General features: G+C 40.4%; 1 protein-coding gene across 9 annotated transcripts in view; it reads left to right on the top strand.

Annotated features, from left to right (window-relative positions):
* fcho2 (FCH and mu domain containing endocytic adaptor 2) overlaps positions 1-15,199 on the top strand; it is a 208,063-nt gene that overhangs the window by 64,784 nt on the left and 128,080 nt on the right. For all 9 annotated transcript variants that reach the window (XM_043707634.1, XM_043707669.1, XM_043707650.1 and 6 more), the window contains exons 6-7: positions 7,238-7,342; positions 13,753-13,851. In XM_043707634.1, the coding sequence (XP_043563569.1) occupies positions 7,238-7,342; positions 13,753-13,851 (204 nt within the window). The remainder of the gene's footprint in view (positions 1-7,237; positions 7,343-13,752; positions 13,852-15,199) is intronic.

Below are 15,199 nucleotides of genomic sequence, written 5' to 3'. Positions count from 1 at the left end.
ACCTATTGTACTCTATGCTACTTTCTCCCCACCCCCACCCTCCTCTCACTTATCTCTCTACCCTTCAGGCTCTCTGCCTGTATTCCTGATGAAGGGCTTTTCCGCAAAACATAGATTTTACTGCTTCTCGGATGCTGCCTGAACTGCTGTGCTTATCCAGCACCACTCTAATCTAGACAATTGCTATGATATCCAAGTCCCATGTTCCTAACCATGTCCTGAGTTCATCTGCCTTCCCTGTTAGGCCCCTTGCATTGAAATAAATGCAATTTACTTTATCAGTTCTACCTTGTTCTCTGCTTTGTCCCTGCCTGCCCTGACTGTTTGACTCACTTCTTTCCTCAATTGTTCCAGCCTCAGATTATCTCTTTCCTTACTATCTCCCTGGGTCCCAACCAGTTCCCCCGCCCCCGCCAACATTACTATTTTAAATCCTCCCAAACAGCTCAAGAAATCTCCCAGCCAGTATTAGTCCCCTTCCAATTCAGGTGCAATCCGTCCTTCTTGTTCAGATCACTACTACCCCAGAGGAGATTCCAATGATACAAAAATATGAATCCTTCTCCCATACACCAGCTCCTCAGCCATGCATGCATCTGTTTTATCCTCCTATTCCTGCCGTCACTAGCTCTTAGCACCAGGAGTGATCCAGATATTACTACTCTCAAGGACCACCTTTTTAAATTCCTGCCTAACTCTCTGTAATCTCCCTTCAGAATCTCAACCTTTTCCCTTCCTATGTCATTGGTTCCAATGTTACAATGACCTCCTGCTGGCCCCTCTTCCCCTTGAGAACATTCTGTCCCCTCTCTGCGACATCCTTGATCCTGGCACCAGGGAAGCAACACACCATCCTGATTTTTTTGCTGCTGGCCGCAGAAACATCTGTCTGTATCTCGGACTAGAGAGTCCCCTAACACAATTATCTCTTGGAACCCAATGTACCCCTCATTGCAGTAAAGCCAGTCTCAATACCAGAAACTTGGCTGTTCGTGCTACTTTCCCCAAATAATCCATCACTCCCTATTTTTTCCAAAACAACATACTTGTTTGAAACGGGGATAGCCACAGAACACTCCTGTACTACCTGCCTACCTCTCTTACCTTTCCTAGAGTTAACCCATCTATCTGACTTTATCTGGGATTTTTCTCTCTTCCTATAACTGCCATCTATCACACCCCCTTGCTGTTGTAAATTCCTCATTGTCTCTTAACTGTCGCTCCAACCGTTGCATTCGATCTGATAGGATTCGCAACCAACGGCATTTATTGCAGATATAATCCTCAATAGCATGTAAGCTGTCCCTAAACTCCCACATCTGATAAGGAGAGTATATCACTCTACTAAAGGCCATTTTTGCTTCTTCCAATCTGCAGACTTAGAAAATAGCACCGTCTTATTCCTCCTCAAAACACTGCCCCAGGCTAACTTAATACTTATGGTTTATATTTTTAAGTTTAATCAAGAGACATATCTCAATAAAACATATAATCAAGAAAGAACCCATTCTATTCACTACTGCAGATTTAGATTAGATTAGATTATTAGATTCCCTACAGTGTGGAAACAGGCCCTTTGGCCCAACAAGTCCACGCCGACCTTCCAAAGAGTAACCCACACAAGACTCATTTCCCTGTGACTGATGTACCTAACACTATGGGCAATTTAACATGGCCAATTCACCTGACCTGCACATCTTTGGACCGTGGGAGGAAACTGGAGCACCTGGAGGAAACACACGCAGACATGGGGAGAATGTGCAACTCCACACGGACAGTTGTCCGAGGCTGGAAACGATAAAAAGTCAGAAATTGAAGAGATATTTGCTGAACATCTGAGAAGAGTAATCCAGATAAAATATAGACTGAGTTAGCCAGAGTTCTATTGCAAATGCAGCAACTTTAATTAGAACATAGAACTGTACAGCGCAGGAACGGCCCCATTGGCCCATGATGTTATGCCGAGCATGATGCAAAATTAAACTAATCCTTTCTGCCTGCCCTTGGTCCATGTTCTTCCATTCCTTGCATTTTCACGTGCTTACCTAAAAGTCTCTTAAACACCCGTATCGTATCTACCTCCACCTCCTCCACCACCATCACCCCCATCAGCGTGTTCTAGTCTCTTCCCACTCCCTGTACAAAAAGCTTGCCCCTCATATCTCCCTTGATCTTTCCCACTCTCACCTTAACTGCATGCCTCCTAGTTTTAGACATTCCAACTCTGGGAAAAAGATTCTGACTGTTAACCCTATCTATGCATCTCATAATTTTATAGACTTCTATCAAGTCTCCCCTCAGCCTCCGCCACTCCAGAGAAAACAACCTGAGTTTTTCTAGCCTCTCCTTATAGCTCATACCCTCTAATCCAGGCAGCATCCTGGTAAACCTCTTCTGCTCCCTCTCCAAAGCCTCACATCCTTCCTGTAATGTGGTGACCAGAATTGTACGCAGTACGCTTAAGTGTGGCCTAATCAAAGTCTTATAAAGCTGCAATATGACATCCTGACTCTTGTACTCAGTCTCTGACCAATAAAGGCAAGCATGCCATACACCTTCTTTACCACCCTATCCAATTGTGTGGCCACTTTCAGTGAGCTATGGACCTGAACCCAACCATCCCTATGTACATCAGTGGTATTCAGGATCCGATGAAGGGCTTTTGCCCGAAACATCGATTTTCCCGCTCCTCGGATGCTGCCTGAACTGCTGTGCTTTTCCAGCACCACTCTAATCCAGAATCTGGTTCCAGCATCTGCAGTCATTGTTTTTATCTATTCAGGGTCCTGCCGTTAACTGTTTACTTTTCCTTGACATTTGATCTCCCACAGCGCAGCACCTCATACTCACATGGATTAAACTGCATCTGCCAGTTCTTCGCCCCTATCTACAACTGATCTATATCCCACTCCATTCTTTGACAACCTTCGACACACAACTCCGCAGTTCCTTATATCATCTGCAAAATTATTATCCCACCCATCCACATATTCATCCAAGTCAGTTATACATATCACAAACAGCAGAGGTCTCAGTCCAGATTCCTGCGGAACAGCAGTAGTTACAGACTTCCAGCCTGAAAAATACCCTTCCACCACTATGCTGTGCCTACTATGGGCAAGCCAATTCTGAATTCACATGGCCAAGTCACCATGGATCCATGCATCTAATCTTCTGGATGAGCCTACTATGAGGGACCTTGTCGAAAGCCTGACTAAAATCCAATTAGACAACATCCACTGCTGTAACGTCATTGATCACCTTTGTCACCTCCTCAAAAAATTCAATCAAGTTAGTAAGACATGACCAAGCTGCACAAAGCCAAGCTGCACTCCCTAATTTGGCCATGTTTTTCCAAATGCACATAAATCCTATCCCTAAGAGTTTACTCCAATAGCTTCCCAACCACCAGTGTGAGACTCACATATTTGTAGTTTCATGGATTATCCATTTCCGTTCTTGAATAGAGGAACAATATTAACTATTCGCCAGTCCTCCAGAACCTCTCCAGTGGCTAGCAAGGATTCAAAGATCTTGGTCAAGGCCCCAGCAGTCTCCTCTCTTGCTTCTCTCAATAATTTGGGGTAGATACTATTGGGCCCTGGGGACATTTTCTTTTACACAGAGGGTGGTTCACGTGTGGAATCAACTTCCTGAGGAAGTGGTTAATGCGGTACAATTACAATCTTTAAAGGATATTTGGATAGATACGTAAATAGGAAATGTTTGGAGGGATATGAGCCAGGAGCAGGTAGGTGGCACTAGTTTAGTTTAAGATTACGTTCGGCATGGACTAGTTGGACTGAAGGGTCTTCTTCCGTGCTGTATGACTCTCTGACTCTATAACTGGAATAACAATTTTAAAGAAAAGTTTTCAAAACATCAAAAGAAAAGGAAACCCTTGACTTACAAAGGAGGGAAGCATTTCATATTTGAACTGGAGATTGAATGCTTTCACTTAACAAATAAGTTATAACAGGGAACCTTGATTATGAATCTGCTTTCATTACTGGTTTTGATTTGATATTTGAATTGATACTTAGATACGCAGTGCCTAAATTTAGTGAGAAAGGGGTTGTAATATATATTGTAGTGCTTGAGAAAATTACTGCAAAGTTAGAATGTGTGAACAAAATTTGGGCAACTTTACTGCAAGATGTTTACTTAAGGTAACATTGAATGTTATTTGATCCTTTTGGGAAAGCAGTTTGAAGATTATAAAATGTTTGAGACAGCAGTGATCCAGAGGCTTACATGGAAAAAGTTTGCAATGTTTTTGACTGATCGTCACTTGATCGTAACAAGATTGAGGTACTATGTTTAATCAGAAAGAGGATGCATCAGATATTTAAGATAGCTGAGACTCTGTTTACAGATCTGTACATTGAAGTACCTACAGGCATATCTGATAATGGAGATGGAGTCATAGAGTTATACACCATAGAAACAGGCTATTTGGACCACCATGTCTATGCAGACTAACAAACGGCAAAATACATTAATCCCGTTTGATCCATAGCCTCCTATGCCCAGGCATTTTAAGTACTCATTCATATGCTTCTTAAATTTTGCAAGACTAACTGCCTCTACTAAGCTCGGGCAGCATGCTCCATATATCTGACACTCTGGGTGAAAACCATTTACTCCTCACCTTAAGCTTATGCCCTCTGGTCTTAGATACTTCTGCCATGGAGAAGAGATTCTCACGGTCCCCTGTGTATCCCTCTCATAATTTTGTAAACCTCAATCAGATCTCCCCTCAGCCTCCTCTGCTCCAAAGAAAATAAACCCAACCCAACCAGTCTCTCCTCCTAACTGAGATCTTTCATCCCAGGCAACATCTTGGTAAACCTCCTCTGCACCCTCTCCAGTGCAATCGCATCCTTTCTATGCTGTGCTGTCCAGAACAGCTCATAGAATATTATCTGTGGCCAAATCAATGTTATATAAAGTTGCAACAAGACTTCCTTGTTTCTATATTCCACACTCCAGATAATGATGGTTAGCATCCCTTAAGCCTTTTTCACCATCCTATCTGTGCTGAAACCTTGTACACAAAGGTCCCTTGATTCCTCAGTGCTCCCTAAAAACATAGCATTCATTGTGTATATCTTTCCTTCATTAGACCTCCCAAAATGCATTACGTTGCTCTTATTGGGATTAAATTCCATCAGCCATTGCTCTGCCCATTTACCAGCTGATCAATATCAGACTGTAGCTCGAGACCAACCTCCTCTCTATCAACAATACCCCAATTTTTATGTCATCTGCTAATTTATTAGTTAAACCTTCTACATTTACATCCAAATCATTAATGTACATAACAAACAGCAAGGGTTCCAGTTCCAATTCCTGAAGCACACTGCTGGTCACAGGCTTCCAATTACAAAAACAATCCTTGAGCATTAACCTTTGTCTTCTATTTGTAAGCCAATTTTAGATTCAGTTTGCCACCTTGCCATTAGATCCCACCAGCTCTTATGTTTTGGAACTACCTTCCACATGGAACTTTGTGAAAAGCTTACTGAAATTCATGTAAATCTAGAACAAGATGGTTCAAAACCTGTACTTAAAAATCAACACCATGTTAACAATCTAAACAATTCTAAAAAAGAACAAAGTGACATAAAAGGAGTTGTGATGGAAGATTTTATCATGATTTAGAGTTTATACCTAATAGTGTTTTTAAAAAATTAATCGCAACAATTTACACTGTGTTTTAACAGAAATATCCAGTGCAAACTGATTATGCCATCCTTGTCAATGAAACTGGAAAACTGTATAAACTGTGCTGAGCAAACAGAACTGTGCTACTAACAGAAGACAAAGCCACTAACAATGATGAAAATTCTCATTTTATATGAGACAAAGAACTTTAAGGATGCATACAAGATGTATACTGTCGATTTTGATTGTCATACTGGATTTACGGGTGGCACGGTGGCACACTGGTTAGCACTGCTGCCTCACAGCGCCAGAGACCCAGGTTCAATATCCCGCCTCTGGCGACTGTGTGGAGTTTGCACATTCTCCCCGTGTCTGCGTGGGTTTCCTCCGGGTGCTCCGGTTTCCTCCCACAGTCAAAAAATGTACAGGTTAGGTGAATTGGCCATGCTAAATTGCCCGTAGTGTTAGGTGAAGGGGTAAGGGTAGGGGTTGCTCTTCGGAGGATCGGTGTGAACTTGTTGGGGCGAAGGTCCTGTTTCCACACTGTAATTAATCTAATCTAATCTAATCTGTATAAATATGTTGATGTGCATTTTGCAATGGTGAACTGTGACAGAAGGGAAAAGATTACTACATAGTATGTAATAAATTAGTTGTTAAAGATTGTAGTATGTTATAATTTGGGTGGTATTGTAGAAGAATCAACAGTTTGGTGATAATCTTTCATCCTTTGGGAGAGGTGTTACAGTAACAAAGCTTATAATGTACTTGGGAAATTGTAGTGACTAAATGGATCATAGCAGTTCAAGAAGGAAGTACACTACCACCTTCTGAAGGACAACAAGGATGCCTACATTTTAATTAACTTGTGTTACAAGATCAATGTTGATAGTTGAAGATGAAATTGATAGTTAATAAGATGAAGAATCGCTGATCCATTATTAGACCACTGCTTAAATATGAAATCTTGAGGTGTATTTCTGTTGGCTAATTACTTTGTGTAAGTGAGGACTGCAGATGCTGGAGATCAGAGTCAAAACTTGTGGCGCTGGAAAAGCACAGCAGGTCAGGCAGCATCCAAGGAGCAGGAGAGACGACATCTCGGGCAAAAGTCCTTCATCAGGAAGGGATTTTCCAGTGCCACACTTTTCAACGATGACTAATTACTTGGTGTTCACGCTTTGCTAAATGTTAACAGTTCCTAACACAATAGTAACAGTATGTTCAGTTTAAAACGGAAGCAGAAGTTAAAGTACTTGTAATTGTATGTTCTACGTCTTTACTTACTGGACTGCTGGTTTGCAATGAAAAGTGAAACTAACAGCATGGGTTCAATTCCTGCACTAACTGAGGTTGCCATGAAGGATTCTCCATCTCAACCTCTCCCCTCAACTGAGGCATGGTGACCCTTCGGATAAACCACCACCAGCAACCACCTGGTATGACTATGGCAATCTACTGCTTTAAATTTCATGTACTGCCTAGCTCTGTAAGAATGCATATAACCCGTTTCGAATTGGAAATGTTTCAGTAGTTAATAGTTTTTTTTTGTCTTTTGTGTTGTGTTTAGGCAGTTGTGAAATCTAAAAAAGCTACAGAAACTTATAAATTGTATGTGGAAAAATATGCTGCAGCCAGAACAGATTTTGAGCAGAAAATGACAGAAACAGCTCGGGTATGTATTGTATGCTGGCTAATAATTGGTGTGAACTATATGATTTGCTATCTAATTTATTAAGAAGCTCAAGTCACATGGAGTCCAGTTAAGAATTTGATTGTTCATATCTGCATGTCTTTACACACTAGAAATACATAAATTATATCTATTAAAATGGAGGCTAAGACGATTTTACAATTTCCATTTGCAAACTTTTGGCATAAACATTGAACTTGCAGCACATGATTCTCTACCAATTTAAACTGGGATGAAAAATTGTAGTCTATTCATGCAAACTGTCCTGATACTTGCGGAGCGTTTCAGAGAACACCTCTGGGACACCCGGACCAACCAACCCAACCACCCTGTGGCTCAACATTTCAATTCCCCCTCCCACTCCACCAAGGATATGCAGGTCTTTGGACTCCTCCATCGTCAGACCACAACAAAACGACGGTTGGAGGAAGAACGCCTCATCTTCCGCCTAGGAACCCTCCAACCACAAGGGATGAACTCGGATTTCACCAGTTTCCTCATTTCCCCTCCCCCCACCCTGTCTCAGTCAAATCCATCAAATTCAGCACCGCCTTCCTAACCTGCAATCTTCTTCCCGACCTCTCCGCCCCCACCCCAGTCTGACCTATCACCCTCACCTTGACCTCTTTCCACCTATCACATTTCCGACGCCCCTCCCCCAAGTCCCTCCTCAATACCTTTTATTTTAGCCTGCTGGACAAACTTTCCTCATTCCTGAAGAAGGGCTTATGCCCGAAACGTCGATTCTCCTGTTCCCTGGATGCTGCCTGACCTGCTGCGCTTTTCCAGCAACACATTTCCAGCTCTGATCTCCAGCATCTGCAGATCTCACTTCCTCCTCAAACTGTCCTGATAAGCAACTTATCGAGAGAGAAGGGCGCAAGCAGTGAATCCATTTCTGTAATGAGCTGCATGGTTAACCAAGTGTTACAGCAGTTTCAAGGAAGTTGAATTTCCTGTCCTTCCTGTTGGTGATTGTTGGAGCTCCCTGACTGATATGTTGGTAGAGGCAGAAACACTCACCACATTTGTAGAATAGTTGAATATGCACTTAGTTCTCCAGAGTGAGATAAGACTTGATAGCTGTTTTTGCATGTGTGTTGGCTGAATGCTGTTTCTGTGCTACAACTTTCTATAATGCTCATGAGGAACTCAGGCAAGCTAATAGAGGTTTTTGTTACATCAAATGAGAAATTCAAATAACACGTTTAAAAATGGGATCAGCTTCATCTTCAGCCTTCCCATGAAAGAGGCAGTAGAATTAGGCCAGTGGGGATACAGAGGAGCAGTTGTGGAAAGGATAGAATTTAGGAAAAAGCTCATAGTAGGGGAAATTTCTATGAAGACGATTGCTTTGTTTCCATCAGCGAAATTGTCAAATTAAATTATACACAGGGAAGTTGTCAACAGCAGAAATCTTGTTGCAGTGAAGCATTTATGCTGATAGTACTTGACTTGCCACTGGGATCAGAATGATACCATCCTACCAGGCTCAGATTGCAAAGCTGGGGAGTGAGTGGAGAGGATAGAAAATTTGGACAGCGAGGGGCAATTGGAGTGGATGGTTATTGAGCATCAGAGTTTTTGAAGGGGAAGTACAACAACAGCAATTTTGAAACAATGACTTTGCTTTTACATAGCACTTATCACAACTCCAGAAAATTCCAAAGAGCTTTATAGCTATTAATGTTGGGAGGACAAACAGTTGTATGTTTAAAACCTTATCTAGAAGACCGCACCTTACTTAATACTATGCCTAAATGCCAACCAAAATTATGTCCTGAATTTCTGAAATCAGGCTTGAATCCATGGTTTTCTGACTTGAGATACATGGATGCTAAAAATGAACTAAGGCTCACATCTGGAGGTTTCAGGATTGGTGGCCAAAGTATGAAACTAGATCCAAATTAGCTTTTAAAAGCAGACAAAGGGTAATGATGGTTTTTGTGATCGGAACCCTGTGACCAGCAGTGTACTACAGGGATCGATGCTGGGAGCCTTGCTGTTTGTATGTACTTTAATGACTTGGATGTAAATGTAAAGGGTTTAATTAATAAGTTTGCAGATGACACAGTTAGTGAGGATGTTGTTGAAAATGAGGAGGATGGTTTCATTTTGCAGTCTGATAATGATCAACTGGTAAATTGGGCACAGCAATGGTTGATGGAATTTAATCCCAATAAATATAAGGTGATGCAGCTTTTGACGTCTAATGAGGGAAAGATATATACAATGAATGCTGGGTTCCTAGGAAGCACTGAGGAATAAAGGGACCTTGGTGTACAAGTCCATTTATCCCTGAAGATGTCAGCACAGGTTGGGTGCTGAAGAAGGTATTCACGATGCTAACCTCCATTAGCTTGGGCATAGAATATAGGAAAGTGAGGACTGCAGATGCTGGAGATCATAGCTGAAAATGTGTTGCTGGAAAAGCGCAGCAGGTCAGGCAGCATCCAAGGAGCAAGAGAATCAACGTTTCGAGCATGAGCACTGGGATGAAGAAGGGCTCCTGCCCGAAACGTCGATTCTCCTGCTCCTTGGATGCTGCCTGACCTGCTGCGCTTTTTCAGCAACACATTTTCAGCATAGAATATAGGAGCAAGGAAGTCTTGTTATAACTTTATAGAACATTGGTGGGCCACAGATAGAGTGTGCAGTTCTGGACACCAAACTATCAAAAGGACATGATTGCACTGGAGGTTCACCAGGATGTTGACTGGGATGAAGAATCTCAGTTATGAGGAGAGAATGGTTAGGTTAGGATTGTTTTTCTTGGAGCAAAAGAAGCCGAGTAGGGATCAGATTGAGATGTACAAAGTTATGAGAGCATAAAGTAAATCAGAAAATCTTTTTTGTATGGCAGTCATATTTAAGATCACAGGACATAAATTTAAAGTGAGGGGCAAGTAGTTCAAAGGATATTTGAGGAAAAGGTTTTTTCATCCAGAAGGTGATAGATATATGGAACCTGCTGCCTGAGAGGGTGGTGGAGGCAGGTACTCTTTCAACATTTAAGAAGCATCTCGATGAGTACTTAAAATGCCAGGGCACAGTAGAATATGGACCAAGTTCAGATAAATGGGATTAGTGTGGTTTGGTGTTTGTTGGTTGGCATATATATATATATAGTGGGCTGAAGGGCCTATTTCTATGTTGTATGACTATGACTCTTCCTCAAAGGACCTCACACAGCTGGTTTGCCATTATTAGTACTCCAGTCTACGATGCCTGTTCTCTAGTTGGTTCCTTAACATATTGATTGAGGAAAACCATCTCATACACACTCTAGGAATTCCTCCTCTACTCCTCAGAATTACAGCATCCTAACAGCCTCAAGTTATGTGGGCAGGGAGGTGAATTTTTCAACTTGTGATCAGGAACAATGATTAAAGAACCATGAATAAAAATACAAGAAAATGCTGATGATTTAGTCTTTGAGAATAAGAAAGGCAAATGAGGATCATGGAAATAGTATTCTGATATATGAATTAGGACAAAGTGACATGAGGGAATACTGGAAGGAGAATTGCTATATATGTTATGTAATAGTTTATTGATGGAGATTTTGGGTTACGTATACAAAAAATAAAATTACAAAGATTTTTAAGCCCAATTTTCTTTTCTAAGTTAAACTTGGTTTCTGAATTATCTCAATTTGGGTGTTTAGTATATTTTTTAAAAAAGGATTTTACACCTTTAGGAAATCTGTTTCCAAATGAGCCAAGTTTGTAGATTACACTAAAATAGATGGGCAAGAAAATTGCAATGAAGAAGTAGGAAACTTGCAATGGATATCACAGAAGAATCATAGAAACCCTAAAGTGTGCAAAGAGGCCATTCAGCCCATCAAGTTTGCACTGACCATCCAAACAGCATCCCACCCAGAGCCTACTCTGTTCCCATAACCCCGCATTTACCATGGCTAACCCACCTGACCTGCACATCCCTGGATGCTATGGGGCAATTCAATATGGCAAATCCAACTAACTTACACATCTTTTGACTTTGGAAGGAAATCAGAGAACCCAGTGCAATACAATGCAAACTCCATATAGACAGTTGCCCAAGGGACTGGAGCCAAGAGGTAACATTGCTACCGTGCTGCATCCTAATATATGAATAGATTAGGCTCCATCTGCCAAATTTTGGCCAGTTCACCTAATGTGACTTAGTGTGAGGTTATCCATTTTGTAAGAAGAATAAAAAGGCAACTTATTAAGTGGAGAGAAACTTCAAAATGTTTTGGTGTGGAAAGGGAGCGGATGTCCTCATGGATAAACTAGTGTGCAGGTATAGCAGGTAATAAGGATGGCAAATGGAATTTTGGCATTGAATACTCAAAGAATGGAGTATAAAAATATGGAAATATCCCTGTACCTGTATAAAGCATCAGTGAGATTGCACCTAGAATCATGTGTTCAGTTTTGGTGTCCTCATTTGAGGAAGAATGTAGTCAGTTGAAGTTGGTTGTAGTCAGAATTGGAGTCAGTTCATAGAAGGTTCAATAGATTAGTTCCAGGGGTGAGAAGCTTGTTTTATGAGGAGAAATTGAGCAATTTAGGCCTATACTCTCAAGAGTTGAGAAGAATGTGAGAAGATCTAATTGAGGTATACAGAATGCTAAAGGGAATTGGCAAACTAGACATAGAGCAAATATTCCTCCTTTTGGGGCAACCTAGAATAAGAGGTCATAGTTTAGGCTAATGAGTGACAGATTTAAACAGATAAAAAATTACTTCTGTCAAAGGATCCTGAATCTGTGGAATGCACTACCCCAGAGTGCATTGTCCGCTAGGAAACTGAATAAATTTAAGTAGGTGATAGACTGATATTTGATTTAGTAACAGGTTAAAGGGTTATGGTGAGCATGCAGGAAAGTGGATTTGAGGCCAAAATGAGATCAGTCGTGATCGTATTAAATGACAGAGCAGGCTCCGGGGGATGAACTGCCCATCCTTCTCGTGGTCCTTATGTTCGAATAAGAATATGTTATCTGGCTTTTATTTGTTGCTGTTACTTAATTTGTCCCTCATCAGGTTTACTGAGTTAACGACATATCAACATAATCAGTGTGGGCCAAAATGAATTACAGGATCACGTCTCGAATAAGGTTTGAGTTTGACTTAACTTTAAGCCTGAACAATCAGAAACTCAGTACCTAGGTTTACATGAAAATACATGGACAAGAACTATCAATTGCTGTTGCATTTAAGGTTATAAGTTGTTGCTTTCAGGCGGAACAGGAGACAGCAAGGAATGTTGGGATCATGGAGAAAGTATTAACATCAATAACTTGTAATGGTCTTTAAGGCCACAATTGAAAATGAGTAGTCTCGCTGTAATGCACATGTTTCCATTTCCTGAACTAAGCATCCATACGAGCTCCAAATTCTGTGCTGAATAAGGCTCATTTAATGCATTAGACTCAGGGCACAAGTTTGTATTACCTGTATTTGTTTAGTATCTGTCATCCAGTATAGGAAAGTGATAATCATCATTTTGGTCTTTGTAATATTTGAATATAGCCTCAAAGCAAAAGGAGATGTCCTCACCCGTGGTACCAATGTCACCTTAAAATTATATTCAAAATGTACGTCATCGGTGTTGGATTGATCATATTAAAAAGCCTACCATTAGGGAAGGAATACAGCTCTTAAAGGAGCAGTGTGAATGGTTACCAGGATAAAATCTTTCTTTTTCTTTTTTGTTTCTGAAGCTTACATACGGGCTTTTAGAAGGTATGTAAGAGATTGAGAAAAATAGGATAGACGTCGGTGAGTGATGGTGTAAATGTTTTATAAAAATATTACATCTGCATTATGAATGGAATTTTTAAAATAAGTATCATGAATTAGAATTTTGCTGTAAAAAAGCTACTGCTTGTTACTTTGTATTTGCTATGAGAATGGTTCTAATATTGGGTAATATTACACCTTCAAAGCTCATAAGATACCACCATATCTACTGATCATAAGCAATTGCTTTGTCATCATTTGGGTGCTTTAAGAGTAATTATGACAAATGGGTTTGGACCCTAGCTGTCCACTATTTAACACTTCATTCTCTAGGTTTCTGGATTCTCTTAAATAATATAACTGAAAACTTAATGATACAAAATGGCCTGGATTTTATTTGCCTTGGACTTTTTGTTTAAACTGGGCCTACAAATTCGTTAAATGTGTTCCATCTTGCATTTTTAACCTGTGATCTATATTCTATTTGCTATCAATCTTTAAAAACAGCATCTCTTGCAGCAACCAATTAAATGCATATTGATAGCTTAATTTATTTTGTATTTCAGTCTTTGATATAAAATTTTCCTTTTTATTTAGATTTAAAATGTGGAATTTCATTTTATTTTAAACATTGTTGTGGTTTTTTTTGCTCTTTAGAAATTTCAGGAAATTGAAGAAGCTCATCTTAGGCACATGAAAGAAATATTGAGTTCTTTTGCACAATCAATAGAAGAGACTCACATACAGATTGGTCAGGTATGTAAGCAGTGAAGCTAAATTACGAAGCATTTTAGATATAGTAACATTCAAGCTTCTAAGGCTATTGTTTTGAGTAACATGATTTGCAAGGAATTCTTTTTGAAAAATCCATTGATCAGGCTTCATTCAACAGATCACTTATAAATTGTAGCAACTGCAACTGTACAAGATGCAGTATTGCTGCTAGCTTCTGAATCCTTTTGACGTTGTGAGCAAATATTGGAAGGCAACCAAGTCCGTAAGGTAATATAATGGAGGCTAATGGAGCAATTAATATTCTAGTTATTGGAAGCTGTCAAAGCCACTCTTCTAATCATAATTTAGTCCAATGAGAGCTATATAGTCAACATTGCAATTATTTAACATTGTACTTTATTTTTGAGGATATCTGGCAGTCACGTGTGCTTTCCAAAAGCTTGCATTATCGATAATCTTTTCCAACTCAGTTGTTCAAACTGAATCTCACTGCCATTTTGCCATCTTCTCCAGCATAAATAGGAATGGGCAATAAATGCTGCACTAGCCAGTGGGGCCTACATCCTGTACTGAGCTGAAAATGTGTTGCTGGTAAAGCACAGCAGGTCAGGCAGCATCCAAGGAACAGGAAAATCGACGTTTCGGGCATAAGCCCTTCATCAGGAATGAAGGGCTTATGCCCGAAACGTCGATTCTCCTGTTCCTTGGATGCTGCCTGACCTGCTGTGCTTTACCAGCAACACATTTTCAGTTCTGATCTCCAGCATCTGCAAACCTCACTTTCTCCTTGAAGATTTCAACCTATATCCTGTAAACAAGTGTATTTAAAAAAAGGCTAAACAATAGATGCAGTATTCTACAGAGATGAGTGAGTTCACAGCCAATTGATTAGATCAAAGCTCTGTAGTCCTGCCAAATCCCAACATGAATGGTGGGATTATTAAACATTTAAGAGAAGAGGTTGGCTTTGGGAAAGTTTCCATTATTGAAGGTGGTTGAGCCCAATATGTACACAAAAGATGATGCTGAAACCTTCAGTTATATTCAGCTGAAAGTGCCAAGTGGATGATCTCACCCTCTCCATAGATACCTTGCACCATAGATGCCAATTTTAATTCAATTCAATCTATATGTTGGAATGTTTGGCCACACTGAATGTTGCAAAAATCATGGCCAGCAAGCACATTACAAACCTTAGTGCTGAAGACATGTGCTCCAGAACTAGTGTCATCTCTAGCTAAGCTCTTCCTTTACAGATACAACACCGGCATCTACTTAACAATGCGTGAAGTTCCAAGGAATGCCCTTCCCACCAAAGGGACAAGTTCCATCTGGGCAATTGTTATATTCACCAGCCAACTCACATTCA

The sequence above is a fragment of the Chiloscyllium plagiosum genome, chromosome 2 (genome assembly GCF_004010195.1).
Source record: "Chiloscyllium plagiosum isolate BGI_BamShark_2017 chromosome 2, ASM401019v2, whole genome shotgun sequence".
Lineage (NCBI taxonomy): Eukaryota > Metazoa > Chordata > Chondrichthyes > Orectolobiformes > Hemiscylliidae > Chiloscyllium > Chiloscyllium plagiosum.
The sequence above is the reverse complement of the archived record's forward strand: the minus strand, read 5'-3'. Positions and strand labels throughout refer to the sequence as shown.